The sequence below is a fragment of the Suncus etruscus genome, chromosome 6 (assembly GCF_024139225.1).
Source record: "Suncus etruscus isolate mSunEtr1 chromosome 6, mSunEtr1.pri.cur, whole genome shotgun sequence".
NCBI classification, from domain to species: Eukaryota; Metazoa; Chordata; class Mammalia; order Eulipotyphla; family Soricidae; genus Suncus; species Suncus etruscus.
The window spans coordinates 115491562-115507369 of record NC_064853.1 but is presented as its reverse complement, the minus strand read 5'-3'; the positions used below and the strand labels follow the sequence as shown (position 1 = coordinate 115507369).

The 15808-nt window shown below is 37.1% G+C and overlaps 1 protein-coding gene across 1 annotated transcript; it reads left to right on the top strand.

Annotated features, from left to right (window-relative positions):
- Positions 1-5428: 5428 nt before the first annotated feature.
- LOC126011970 (E3 ubiquitin-protein ligase NRDP1-like) lies at positions 5429-6505 on the top strand. Its single transcript, XM_049775753.1, has one exon. The coding sequence runs from the start codon at positions 5531-5533 to the stop codon at positions 6503-6505; it is 975 nt and encodes a 324-aa protein (XP_049631710.1). The 5' UTR covers positions 5429-5530.
- Positions 6506-15808: the final 9303 nt, after the last annotated feature.

Sequence of the window (15808 nt, the reverse complement as noted above, 5' to 3'; positions counted from 1 at the left end):
AATGAAAATGTTTTCTTCCACTTAGTTGGTTGTCTTTAATTATAAGCCTGTTTTTATGAAACATACAAATTTTTTTAATTTTGTGTCACTCTATTTGTTTAACTTTGGTTTTGTTTCCTTTGTTAATTGTAATCGAATCACTAAAAACATCCATGAGGTCCAAATCTCAGATAATTCTATCTGTATTTTCCTAATGTGTTTTGTGCATTCTGAGATGAACTCAAGGATTTGTATTAATCTTTAATTGACTATTGTGTAAACTGTGAAATAAGGATCTAGCTTCATTATTTGCATGTGGTTATTTAATTTTCCAACATTATTTATTAAAGAGGTTATATTGGCTCCATGTTATGTATCAATTTTGTTGCCTGAAATTCATTGACCATCGATCTGGGGATTTATGTACTTGAGGAAATTTCATTGATCAGTATCATTATTCTGGTACTGTGCTGTTTTTAATAACTATAGCTTTATGGTTTAGCTTCAAGTTAAGCAATGAGATATATCATTTTCTTATTGCTCAATATGGTTTTGTATATTTGAGTATTTCTGATTCTATATGAATATTATTGACTATTTTAAGTCCTTTAAAAGTGCCACAAGATTTTGGGTAGAAAGTGCACTGAATATGCATAATAATTTAGATAGGATGTCATTCAAAATAATGACTTTTCCAACCCATAAATCAATAGTATTTTTTCTTTCCTATGGTCCTCTATTGCTTCCTTAACTGACTTACAATTCTCATAGTATAGCTCTCTCACATATTTTATTAAGTTGATTCCTAGGTATTTGATTGTGGACACTATTTTGAATGTAGTAGACACTAACCTCTTTATTTCTATTGTTACTTTTATATAGAAATGTGACAGATTTTTGTATGTTGACGTTGTAACTTATTGTTTCTAGGAACTTTTTAGTGAATTGTTTAGAGAAATCCAAGTATGTTATCATGTCATTTGAAAATAGTGATAATGCCTTCTTTGTTCTAATTTAGATCTTTTTGGTTTCTTTTTTATTGCCTTTTTGTTGTTCTTGTTATTAGGACTTCTAATGCTATATTGAAGACAGAGACATGAGATATCCTTGTTTTGTACCGGATCACAGAGAGAATGCTTTTATTTTTTATCTTTCAAAATGATACGGACTATGGGTTTATTATATATGATCATTAATATATTGATACTTGATTACTTAATTACGAGGTTACTTCCATCCCTATTTTGTTGAGAGTTTTTGTCATTAATGGTTTTTGAAGCTTGTCAAAAAGTTCTCTATATCGATTGGCAAGATAACATGATTTATATATTTAATTTTACTCATGTGGTGTATTACACTAATTGGTTTGCTTATGTTGAACCCTTCTTATGTCTCTTGTTTCAGTCTCATTTTATTTTAGTGTTATTTCTTGTGTGCTTTTGGATTAGGTTCACTAGGATATTATTGAGTTTTTTGCAATGTGTGAAATTGTTCTGAAATTTTATTTGTTAATATAATTCTTATTTACTTTCTATACCAATAGAATGTTGACATCATAGAAGTTGCTAAGGAATATTCATTTTTATTCAGTATTTTGGAAGAGGAATAAAGCAATCGTTCCTCTTTGAATGTTTGATAGAACTCACCAGTAAACCCATATTGACCAGGTTTTTTATTCTTGAGTAAACTCTTCATTTTTCACTTTTCTTTCTTGCTTTGTTGGGAGACTTAGTGATTCTAATACTCTTTTTATTTCTTCTAGGTTCTCCAGTTTACTCATGTTTAGAATAACCTCTCTGAATGAGACAGCATATGAGTGAAACCTCAGAGAGCCAACTATGCATTTGCAACTGAAGAGTGCCAGCACACATGAGCTACCTTTCCTATTCCAGTAACTATCTTCACTACAAAGGGAATAATTAATGCAAGAGTAATTTTCTGTTTAATATATGTTGTAATAAGCAAGCAAAGTAAATTATTTTGTGCCTGCTAGTGGGGAGATTTTAGGGTTGGAGGAAAACTGGGTACATTGGTGTGGAGGTCACTATTGGTGTAGGATTGGTGTTGAAATGTTGAATACTTGAACAATTGCATTAGAACAATTTTGTAAATCACAAAGTTTAAATAAAGTTAAAAAAACACCCAATTTCAGAAGGATCTGCAAATCAGGTTGTTCAAAGGGATGAAGAAAATACTTTGCATGTTCCGTCTTCAGGTTCAATTCCTAGTGCACGTGCTTAACCTCATAAAAGAATAATATTGGGCCGTAGAGAAAGCATGGAGGTAAGGCATTTACCTTGCATGTAGAAGGTCAGTGGAGTTTAGGGAACTTTGATGGTTGGAATATTGTATGCTTGACATAATTTTATTATGAAAAATTTTATTTATTTATTTATTTTTTATGAATTTTTATTTTTAATTTTAATTATGACAACAAAGATTCAAAGAAAGAGGACAGGGTAAAGTTACAGTGGAAGCACAATCACCCATAAACAGAATTCTCAGTAGTCCCATCGATGATATCCCAGCCTTGAACTTTCAGCCAAAGAACATTAAGAAAAACAAAACTGAACCCATGTACAATACAATTACTTTGTCCATCAAATCCCCAGTTGTAGTACATACTATTTCTTAGCAGAACACAATATAATCTAAAGACATTAGATTTATGTAACTCCTTAAACATTGAGGGCAAAGTACATTTATCTAGTTCCATGCACATGCTTACTAGTTTAAGTTAACCTCAAAAGTTTTAGTGGGTTGTTTTTCTTAAGGATTGGAGTCAAGGGAACATAGTAAAAAATGGTGTTAGAGTGGAATTTGTTTGCATAGGCCCACCAAAATATAAGGGACATGGAAAGAAAAATTATGGTCTAAATACAAGGAGACCCTACCCCTGAAGTTTCCTGGCACAGGACTGACTCTAGGCTCTAGGCAAACTAGTTTGTCCAATTCAAGTCATTGTCTGTAGTGGCAATACATCTCCATTCCTCACATAGACTCTGTTGTTGGTATCATGCTTCTGTATTAAAGATCCTGGAGTCTGCATATCCCATATTGCAGTCAGGATGGTGCAAAGCATCCTCTCATTTCACCTCACACTTAAGGGGCACTAGAGAGAACCATATCCTGTAGAGCAGGTCAATGTTGTTGTCAAGTCTTCTCAGTGTAAACGGAAGTCTCTTTTTAAAAGGTCGATGTCAGACCCTTGGTAGTGTCTTTCCTGGTAGAGGACTGCTTCCAGCTGTTGCTATAAAAGACCTTGGATGTTTCGTAGATAGCTTGCCTAGTTCTGGCGTGAATGGAGGATGCCCATTCTTCTGAGGCCTGTGCCAGGTCATTATATCAATGTTCAGGGTGTAAGGTACACTGTACTGAGATTTATTAGATAAGAACTTATCTGTATGTATAGTGTTTTCCCATTTTAATGTGTCTATGCAAACAAGGATTAATGCCATGAAGCATTATCGGCCCATCTGGAGGCAATAGGAACAAGACCAGCAATTTCCATGACATAGTTCAATCATAGGCATTAAACTGAGGGACAGTTCCACCAACAATTCTTACTGAACAGCTTACAAAGAAGAGACAAGATGAAAAGTGGATAGGAACATCATGGTAGAAGAATATATAGAGAGTTACAGCTGTTAAAGAATATGCACATAAAATATTCAAAAGATATATGTGTTCAATATGTGTTCAACTTATGTCCTTCTAAATAGTTCTGGGATTGTTAGATCCACTGTATGTCTTTGGTCTGAGATTAGAACTGTGTGTTACTGAAGTTAAGAAGGGTAAATCTGGGGTACTGATGGTGGGAGGAGTATATGTAGACAGGTATGAAATTGCCAGTGACAGCCTGAGTATAACTGAGCAGCTATCTGCCACCCCCCAGATCAAACTCCACCTCCTAAGCCAATCTCTGGAGCCGGCCTGGGAGTGGGGAAAACCCAGGGTGCCCCATCAGGTCCTCCCAAGAACCCACCTGGAGATCCGGAGGAAAGGGGGAGAGGGGGGTCGGGTGACCCAGGTCTGGGCCCCCCTACCCTAGGCCGGGCCAAGAGGCCCCAGGCACATACGGAGGTCTGCCAGGAGCCAGCCCGTGCCAGCTGAAAATCCTGCTCCAGGAAGGGATGAAAAATTTTATAAATCATGGTGTATCACTAAATGTTCCTGAAAAATTAAAAATTTATTCTCTAATTTAGTTGTTATTTAGCACTGTTTTTTTTCTTCAATTTTTCAGGTTTAATTTTTTCCACCTTGTGGTTCAACCTTCAGAGCATTGTGGTCTGAGAGGTATTATTTATATATTCATAAATTTATGCATGTTTGATTTGTGTGCAAGTAAGTGATCTATTCTATCAAGGTGTGTTGATGGGCTTGATGACACCCTTTAGACCTCTGTATCTTTGAGGCTGAAAAGCTAATTTTCTTGGCATTTTTTGTTCAGTTTTTATTTTATAGAGTTTCAGGAAAAGATTGGGATCCAGTAAGTCAATGTTCACTGATGATTCAAGATTGCAGGAAGAGCTTGGATGGAGGAACTAGAACACAGCAGAACAAAGAAGAGAGATGGGTGGTGGGTCTCAAGATTTAAATGAGATAAGTAATCGTGGTAGACTGAATATACCATGATTTTGTGTGTTATCCAGCAAATGTATGAAGGTGTTATATTAGTGGAGAAGATATGTCTGCTTGTAGAGCTATGTAGTTCTGATTAAAAAAACCCAAGTACAAAATATAATTCAATGCAATAATTTTAGAAACCAGAGTTGAAAACATTTTATATATAAATAAGAGTAAGCACAATATTATTTTGTGTTAAATGATTTTAATTTCTTCATTTTCACATCCTGAGAAAGAAACTTTAATATTCCCAATGCATATTTTACCAGAAGACCCGCTGGGATGTTTTCTCTCCTGCACGGATCACTGTCCTAAATATTCCCAAGAAATATTTAACCAGAAGTCCCTCTGAGATGTCCTGCGCATATCACTGCCTTGAATATTTCCAAGAAATACTTTACCAGCAGTCCCGCTGGGATGTTTTCTCCCCTGTGTTGAAACTGGAAATATTTCTGAGATTCATGTTATGGTACTGACATTATATATTCATATCGTTTGGCCTATAGTTAATTCCCCTTTCTGCTGCATATATATAGCCTTGATTAAAATTTCCTTTACCTGGTCCAGGCAGATGTCCCTCCTTCTCCTTCCCCTTCCTTCCCCTCGGACCCAGAACCCGGGCTAGCTATCCATCTGGTGGCCAGCCACTGCGGCCCCCAGAGGAGCTCCTCCTCCAGGCCGGGGTTCGGAGGGGAGTCCAGGCCACTTCTAGGGGGAGAGTGCTCCTGATTGTGACATCACATCCATCCCCTTGGCGATGGAGCTTATTACTAGGAAGGAAGACTCAGTCTGAAAATAGCCAACGAGATAGGTCACTAGGAGCTTTTTTTCTGTGGCACCGAGTGGAGGCATCAGGGGGTTGGAGCCTTGTGATCAGGGAACCTGCCCCCAGCACTTGGAAGGACCTGGATTTCAGTGATGAGACATGGGGTATGATGTAACACGTTTCCAGGGGGATGTTGATGAAGACCTCATCTGTCCTATTTGCAGTGGAGTCTTGGAGGAGCCAGTGCAGGCACCTAATTGTGAGCATGCTTTCTGCAATGCCTGCATCACCCAGTGGTTCTCTCACCAGCAGACGTGTCCAGTGGATCAGAGTGTTGTGACCCCTGCCCACTTGCGCCCAGTCCCTCGGATCATGCAGAACATGTTGTCCAAGTTGCAGATTGCCTGTGACAACGCTGTGTTTGGCTGTAGTGCTGTTGTCCGGCTTGACAACCTCGTGTTTCACCTCAGAGACTGTGAGCACAACCCCAAACAGCCTGTGACCTGTGAGCAGGGCTGCGGCCTGGAGATGCCAAAAGATGAGCTGCCAAACCATAGCTGCATTAATCACCTGCGTTCAGTGGTCCAGCAGCAACAGACACGGATTGCAGAGCTGGAGAAGACCTCAGCGGAACATAAACCACAGCTGGCGGCACATAAACACCAGCTGGCGGAGCAGAAGCGAGACATCTACCTGCTCAAGGCATCTATCTGTGCAATCCGAAGTGTCAACCCCAACCTTAATTATCCGGAGGAGACAATCGAATTCAATGAGACCCTAGAGTGGGTGAACTCCCTGCAGCCAGCAAGAGTGACCCGCTGGGGCAAGATGATCTCCACTCCTGATGCGGTGCTCCAGGCTGTCATCAAGCGCTCGCTGGTGGAGAGTGGCTGTCCTGCCTCCATCGTCAACCAGCTGATCAAAAACGCCCATGAGCGGAGCTGGCCCCAGGGTCTGGCGACCCTAGAAGCAAGACAGATGAACCGCCGATTCTATGAGAATTACGTGGCCAAGCGCATCCCTGGCAAGCAGGCTGTTGTCGTGATGGCCTGTGAGAACCAGCACATGGGTGACGACATGGTGCAGGTGCCTGGATTGGTCATGATCTTTGCGAATGGCGTGGAAGAAATATGAGATGCCAATAGACGTCACAAAGAGAGGGAAGCCAGAAAACCCATCCTCCAGCAGCTGGACCCTGGATCCTGAGACTGTCCTGGCCACTATGGCTGCCACTAAGCCACTCATCTCCCTGCCTTTCTGGAATTAAAGGCCTGGGGCACTTTTCTCCACCTTTCAAGTGGGGAACCTAGATTACTTCCTTTTGTCTAATTCTCCCTGAGATGGAAGATTATAAATTTTCGGCCTGGTTGCCAAAGTGCCCGCTTCTATTTTTCCTTCCTCGCGTCCCTGGTTCCATAGGTTTTCAGAAAGCACAGATGTTCGTGTTCAAGAGGATCACAGTAGAATAAGGAACCTCTGTTGGCTCACTGCTCCCAAATCAGGGATTGGAGCAAGCAGGTCTGTTGTTCCTGAATGGCATTGATAGAGGAGATTTGGAGAACAGAGATCCCAAAGAGAAATGGAAAGGGAGCCCCAGCATCCTTGCAATAGGGGGACCAGATGCTGGGGAGCCTAGACCTCTGTGCCAAGCATGCCCTGTTCAGCCAGCTGTATGTAGGTGCTGGGGGAGTCAGGGTGGGAGACAACGCCTACCTGGCCGAATGACCTCTTATTTCCTATGCCTTTGTCACAGTTTGGGAGGGCTGGGGTTAGGATTTAGTCTGCTGGGGTCAGTTTTCTCAGCAGGAAGCAGCTTTCTGGCATTTGCTGAACGGACTGGCATTGCCTCTGTGACTCGGGCCTTGTGTGCTCCCTTAAATCCTTTCCCTGGAATCACAGTACTTATTTTGATAATTTCCTTTGACCATTGTTTATATTTTACTTCTTTCCTGTACTTTTGTCTCTTTTTTTTTTTATATATATATTTAGAATAGCCTAGTTATGGCTACCCTTTTGCAGCCCAGCTGCCACATTGTAGACAATTTAATTTATTTACTTTTGTTTTTGTGTTTTTTTTTTAAGAAAGAAAAAAGAAAATATGAACAAAATGAAAAACTTTTCTTTTGCTGTTCCTATTATGGGGATTGGCTAGGGTGGGACAGGGATGTGGGACCACTCTATATTTTTGCTTTTCAGTACAACATTTGGCTTTGCAATAGGAAGGGCTAAGGGAGTCCTTGGCTGATAAGTTCATGTCTGCCCCAACTCTGTAACCCATGGAAATGAGGAGCTGCCTTTGATTCCAGTGGCAGATGTGACAGTCCATTTGATGCCTGAGCTCCCTACACACTCTGTTCCCAGCCCATCCAGGGTCTCACCTTGAACCCTGATGTAGAGGATTCCTTTTATAAACAGCTGATCCCACCTCCACCTCATCACCCCTTTTTTACATGGAGTGGGTTTTGAGCTTTTCCAGGCAAAATGGGATTGAAATTTCATCCAGAAAGCTGGCCATGCCCATTTCCCCTACATTACCTTAGGCCAGAACTCAGTTTCGGAACCTTTTTTTGAGCTTTAGGGTGAAAGGGTAGGGTCAGAGAAGGGGAGAGAAAGTGAGTATATTGATTTTCATATGCAAGTGGGAATGGGTAAAACTCATCAAGCATTTTAACAGGCTTCCCATTGTAGAGTTTTATTCCAGGCCAGGTTGTCACCAGTCTGGGTATACTGGGTCATAGCACACCTGGAGTGAAAGGGAGGGACAAGTCAGAAGTTCCAGCTCCAGGACATTGTGCTCAGGAATTTGAAAACGCTACTATGTTTAGTCTGGTTATTACTACATTTCTTCCACCCCCTCTGTCCCTGCCTGCCTTACCAGGGCCCGTACCCTCTTGGCGTCCTTGGAGCCAGGAAGCTCAGTTAAGGCTTCCCTACCCTTTGCACTAGTGTCTGCAGGTTGCTGGTTGTGTCACATGGGCTGTTCCATAGTGTTGACTGCACTAATAAACCTTTTACTCAACTAAAAAAAAAATCCCTTTACCTGGATAATTTCAGCACAAAATTAATGGCAATTAGAAACAATATTTTTTTCTTTCTGTCTTCAAATTGACCTTGCAGCTTTAGCTTCTATGAATCAAAAGATTTTGGCCTATTGAAATTGAGAATTGCATCTTTGTAGACTTAGCTCTCTCCTTAATATTGATCTTTAGAACATAGAGTCTCTCTCCTTGAAGATATTATTTCTCATTAATAAATTATTTTTACATCTGAGACTAGCTTGCAAGGAACTGCTTTGAGATATTTATATTAAACTCTTCGAGAGGACTCAGAAAAGTTCTCTAAAGCATTCAGACTCCAATACCTAGTCTGCAGCACTTCATTTACATAGATTAAATAGTATAGTTACATAGAATAAATAGCAATTAATAATTAATAGAATCCTAGCTTGATCCCTAGGAGAGCACTAGCATTAACAAAATGATCCATTACATATCTTAAACTATCTCCATTTGCTCTCTACTTACAAAATAGCTTCTCTTTAAATCCACTGCCGATATAGTCAAAGATATACCAATATATTCAAAGATAAATGTTCCAATATACATATCCAAGGATAAATTTTACCTACTGAGTTTTGAAATACAATTTAGGTGAAAAAAGGAAAAGATGATGAGCCATACAGTTATTTGAGCTTTCTGAAATTAGTCACTTAGCTTTATTTTTGTAAGAAATTTCAAAAATTTAATAGCTCATCAGACTCTTCACGAAATGATATTTATTGATTTACTTTTTAGTATTTCCATTTGGCTTTTTTTTTAAGATTTCTTGGAGCAAGCAACATGAAATAAGTTTGTTATGTTGCCAGTAAGCTGGCAAGCTGGGATTGATTGGAAGAGTAACTGGGGACATTTTTTAGAAGGAAGGTCTCAGAGGTAGTAGGATTAGCATTGCAACCTTTATGCCTAAAACTGTACTGTAAATAACTTTGTAAATCACAGTGTTTTAATAAAAAATGAAAAAATAATGTCGAAGGATCAGTGCCACGTTGCAATGATCTCAGTCTCCAATGAGTCTAGAAATGTCAATGAAAGTTTATTTTGAGCTGAACACTTCTGAGGACTGACGAAGTGATGCTAATCTTTAAGGTTGGAGGACTGACACTGATCTGAGAGAGATCCCAGTTTATATCCACGTCTCATCTTCTTTACTGATAATGTATAAATAATTCAACTGGAAGAGGTTGTTGAAATATTTGGGGTAATATATATATATATATATATATATATATATATATATATATATATATATCCAAAGGAGTAACATAAAGCAAGCTGAGTCCCTCAGCAAAGTGATCCAGTCTGCTGAGAGAGATCCTGAATGAACCTCGAAGGGCCATTGTATTGGGCTTAAAACTCTCATCAAATGCTTCCTATTAAAATGTTTGGGATCACCATCAGAAAAGGAATTTGTGAGTGAACAAAATGATCACATGAGTTGAGGAGACCTTGCCTTAAATTGAGAGAGGGAAATTTAGACTTCAACAGTCCCCTCCCACATGTTGAGTCAGAATCCTCTTTAGTATTTTTTTAAGTGATAGCACTCACATTCATGAACTTCAATTATCACATAATTAGAATCCCTTCCCTAATCCTAGTGAAATAAAAAAACAGAAAATATTTTATGAGAAATGGGCCAAGGGGAGGAAAGGAAATTTTCATAGTAAATTAAAAATATTTTATATCTAGGTTTAAATGATAATACTTAGTTGTGTATAATACTTAGTTCTATATTTCTAGAATTCTTCATAAATTTTATCTTTATATGTAAGAAAATTTTTCTTTGGTGCGAGATGTCCAAAAACATTTTAGGGGTGTTGTATAATTTGTTACAAATGAAGTATTTCATTTCTGAGAAACGCTGTATCATGATAATTTACATAACAAAAACAAATACCTCGTTTAAATGCCACTTTTATGAAATAACTTGAAACATGAAACAAACATCATGGTGAATCAGGTAGGATTTATTAATAATATATAAAATAAATTAAGTAAATGCAGAATGATAATTTAAAAAGGAAATTTAATGTAGATTCCCTTTGCCCTATCATTTGGTGTAATAGAGAACTGGTCAGATTTCTGGGATATAAGAAAATTATTCTTTAATGTTGGTCTACACAGGATGGCAAAGGAACACAATCTAGTTCTATCCTTAATTAGAAATTCTTGACAAGGAATATCTTGGTGTTAGTTAGAATCTGATGAGCTATTAAATTTTTGAAATCTCTTACAAAAATAAAGCCAAATAACTAATTTCAGGAATCTCATATAACTTTATGCCTCACCATCATCTTATACCTAAATTGTCCTCTAAAATTCAGTAGGCCAAATTTATCTTTGAGCATATTGGGTGCTCAAATAAAACAAATGAAATTTGGTTATGTTGGTTATGATCCCTGTTATTCTGTGGGCCATACTGTATGTGCTTCTCCTAAAGAGAAATAATAAGTGAGTGCAGAAAATCTGATACAATTAGAATCCCATCCCTTTCTCTTATGCATAGTACAGTTTTGGGAAGAAAAAAATAACAAATATAATCTCTAGAATTACTGTATTAGACCTTTGTTGTGTGTAAATGCCGACACCATTTGCAATTTTTGAGTAAATTTAGGAATAGGATATTTTATGAGCAAAGAGATATAGTTGAGAGAATGGAGAAATTCCAAGATATTTAATGGATCACTTTGTCAATACTAGTGCTCTCCTTGGGTTCAATCTAAGATAGTATGGATCTATAGAACTTAGAGAAAAATACTTACTAGCATTATCACCTGTCTCAGGCTCATAAAGAGCTCTCATTGTGCTTTGAGATTCTGGGTTTGAGAGGAAGATAATTTGTGTTTGTACTATGTGCTTCCTAGAATAAAAATCACCAAGTTTAGGCAGGCTGTGAGCTAGAACTGGCTCTTTAACTGGAAAAGTTGTAGCCATGCCCCTTTCTTTTTCTCTTCCTCCTTAGTCTTGATTCTCATTTATGAAGTCAGGTCTGTAACTTTCACTCTTAAGTTACACAAGTGGTCTCTGACACTCAATATAGAAACTGTTGTAATACCTTAAGATTGAAATCCCAGATTGCAAGTAAGTATGTGTCATAGAAAGTAGCATCTAGGGGCCGGAGAGATAGCATGGAGGTAAGGCGTTTGCCTTTCATGCAGGAGGTCATCGGTTCAAATCCCAGCACCCCATATGGTCCCCCGTGCCTGCCAGGAGCAATTTCTGAGCCTGGAGCCAGGAATAACCCCTGAGCACTGCCGGGTGTGACCCAAAAACCAAAAAAAAAAAAAAAAAAAAAAAGAAAGTAGCATCTATATTATACATTCCAAATAAAATGACCAATACATACTTTAATTTTTGAAGATAAATGGAAGAAACATATAAGACATGTTTAAAAGAACAGCAAGACAAATGTGCTACTAAATTCAATGGTAACTTGGAATTACTGATTTTATCTAACTAGCTAAGGTGACAATGCAGTACTCACTTATTCTCTTTTTCCCTGACTCTTGTTTCTATCTACAAAAAGCTAAATAAAATTTGTTTACCTTGATTATGATCTCTGCTGATAGATTCATGCTATTCTGTGTGCCATACTGTAAGTGCCTCTCCTAAAGAGGAATAATAAATGAGTGCAGAAAATCTGACACAACTCGAGTCCCATCTCTTCTTCTTATGCATAGTACAGTTCTGGGAAGAAAAAAATAACAAATACAATATCTAGAGTTACTGCCTTGGATCGTTGTCATGTTTAGATGCCAACACCATTTGCAAGGCCTATATCTTTAATAGCAAAGAGAAGGAATGAAAATTATTCAGTGAGTTTAACAAGGCAGACTATGTTAATCAGCTCACAGATGACTTCGAGAGAAAAAAAAACATTAAAGAAGACCAGGTGAACAAGTTTGAAATGGCTCTGTCTATAATCAACAAAACTTGGAGGAAAGAAAAGTTTTAATCATTGCTCAAACAAGTTCTTCCTTCCCTCCAAGAGATGAGGTGTGGTGTATGGAATCTATTGTTGCTAATCGTATACAGGTGCATCTTAAATCCTTGATGCTGACCTGCTCAAACATGTTGGGATCCTTCAGCTTGTGCAGCAGCTAATTACACATGGGTTCTGATTGGTGAAGGGAAGGGTAACATTATTCCAGGCAAGTGGGGCTATTACATGATAGATTCCACTTGTTTTCCTGTTTAGGATTTTGATGGAGTTCTGCATCTTTATTACTCTTACTTATGAAGGCTATGCCTGATATCCATTGATACTTAATAAGAATGTGAAGGTATCAAACTTAGTTTAAAAAACTATGGGGAATATATTTTTCCTTTCAATAATTTAGTATCTTAGACATCTGTTGCAAATCAAATACAGGATATTATTTTGACTGATAAGGACTCATATCCAATATCCCCAAACCTAACTGGTTATATTTTCTTCTAATTAACTCTGGCTTTTTGAGCTCTATTAAATATATAGGGTTAAATTACTGCAATTCATCATTTTCAGAAAAATTTAGTTAACTTCCTAATCAAGATGTGGGATAATGATATGCATTGATGTAGAGAACAGCAGTGAGAAAGCGACGAAGTACCATTTTTGACTGTTTTTGTAAGTGAAATCTTTAAATTATCTCAAGTTAATTTTTTGTACATGACATTGTATTTTTTACTTTAAAAGAGGAAATTTAAAAGGAAGTTATGAATTATTTAAAATATGTCTGTCCTAAGTTGACTATTAGGTGTACTACATTCAAGTAAAATATTCTCACTGACATTAATTGATACTTATTACTATAAATTTATTAATACTCATTGTGAATATTATCATTAAATTAATATTAAGTAACAACAATGGTTAAAATAAAAAATGTTAATTTATTTGATATTTATAGAGCTTTTAAACACTTCATTTAAATATTTATGTTTTTGATAAATTGAGAGTAGTTTTATTTCTTGTTTATTATATTAAGCAATATATTTACATTGCAGCTATTTCAATGGGTTGATTATATGCTTTGTATGTGAAGACCAAGGTTCAATAATTGGAACTTCATGTTTCCTGAGTACCATGAAACCTTTAAATTCTCTTAGCTTAATTTTGTGTACATACATTGTATTTTTGCTTTCAAAAGAGGAACTTTAAAAGGATATTATGAATTCCTTAATGTCAGTCTCTTCTACTTGACTATTACATGTACTAGATTCAAGTAAGATATTCTCACTGACACAAATAAATTCTTATTACCATACACTTAGTAATAAATTTATAGTAAATTTAGGGCTGGAAGAGTGGTAGAAGTGGTAAGGTGTCTACACCTTGCCTACGCTAGCCTAGGATGGACTGCGGTTGGATCCCCCAGTGTCCCATATGGTCCCCCAAGTCAGGAACAATTTCTGAGTGCATAGCCAGGAGTAACCCCTGAGCATCACTGGGTGTGGCCCCCAAACAAAAAAAATTAATATATTTACAATTAAATATAAATTCATGTTTAATTAATATTAGTAATATTAATGATAGTCAATGGGAGTAACATCTAAACATAGAGTTATTAATAATCCTCGACCACCACTGGGTTAGGTTCCAAAATAAAAAATAAATAACCTTATTTAGAAAATATGAGTGATAATAGAAAAAGGAGCATATGATGTAAAAAAGAAAGTGCATAGTAGCAGATCAATTTATAATCAATAATAATGATGGGCCCGGAGAGATAGCACAGCAGCATTTGCCTTGCAAGCAGCCGATCCAGCACCAAAGGTGGTTGGTTCAAATCCTGGTGTCCCATATGATCCCCCGTGCCTGCCAGGAGCTATTTCTGAGCAGACAGCCAGGAGTAACCCCTGAGCAATGTTGGGTGTGGCCCAAAAACAAACAAAAAAATAAATAAAATAAAATAATGAGAATAATCAAATATAATAAAAATCATAATCAATACTAATCACCAACTAGAGAGTTTTCCTTACAAATAGATGGCCTGAGCTTTATGCCTAGCACCTAAATGGAGCCTTAAGTCTTACCAGGAACCTACCTTGAGTGCAAGCCAGGTATAAGCCTTGAGAGCCAGTGGATGTAGTCTACCCCGTGCCCTCTACAGCAAAAAGGAATTATACATCCTAAGTTGGGTTATAGGTGATTCCAAAATGGAATGCACACAATAAATGCACAAAAAAATGAAAACATACCACAATAATCTCATTTTCCAACTATTAGCATTTATAATAATATATAAAAATTTAATACATTTTACACTAAACTTCATATTTATATCTTGTTATCTTTTGCCTAGTATCTTTTCTGTCTAGGATCTTTCCAGAAAACCACAGCACATAGTCATCCTATTTCTTTATGTTTTTTCTGTGACAATGCCTCAATTTTCCTTTGTGTTTAATAATAAAGAATTTTGAGATAGACTACCTGGTTAAAATGCCTGGCTAGATATTTTATAAAATATTCCCTTTTTATATTTCTTTAATATTTTTCTCATGATTATACCGGTGCTATGCTTTCTTTCCAATCCATAGAGGCAAAGAACTTTTGTCATTATATCAGTTATGTATAGGGTAAATGTAACCAAATAATCTCACCTTTAATACAGACCTTTTTTAAAAAAATAATTTCTTTATTAAGAACCATGGTTATTTAAGCTCAGAAATCGCACCTAGCTGGGAACTATATGGGACGCCGGAGGATCGCACCATGGTCCATCCTAGGCTAGCACCGGCAAGGCAGACGCCTTACTACTCAGCGCCACCGCTCTGGCCCCAAGGCATAGTATTGTTTCTGTTTCTCAGCTGACAGAGTTGGTACCTATGATGCAAGCTAACTCAGGTTTAAACATCTATGCATTAGGAGTCCATATTTATGTTGAAAATTCTCATAATTAACGTAGGAAACACCAAAGCCTTATCTTCCTTGTGCAAAACTTCTCTTTATAGTAGGAGTTTCCTTTGCCTATTTTTTAAATCTAATTGTGTAACTCCAGTATACCTGAATAATCACTACAGCATTCTAACCCACACTCCTGTAGGAGAAAAAATGATCAATTTGAGAACAATATTTTATGAATTAATGAGCTTCAGTATTTTATAGTTAATTTGGAGTCACCATGGAAGTGCACAGGGCTTGCTCATGGATCTGCACTACTGAGCATTTTTTTCTAAATGTTCCCTTCATTACTTTATGTACAATTGATCCTTGAAGAAGACAAGTTTAAATTTCACTGCACTCATCCAATTACATGTAAGTTTTCTTGAAAACAAATGTATGTAAATGTTTAATATGAATACTATACAAAAGTATGATTTTCAAAAGCAAATTCTATTTTGTTATTTTGTTATAATAGCATATGTCACATATAATGTAAGAAATTGTATTGACAAA

What these genes read in the sequence shown, in the direction of transcription:
- LOC126011970 (XM_049775753.1), top strand. Translation starts at nt 5,531, where the DNA reads ATGGGGTATGATGTAACACGTTTCCAGGGGGATGTTGATGAAGACCTC.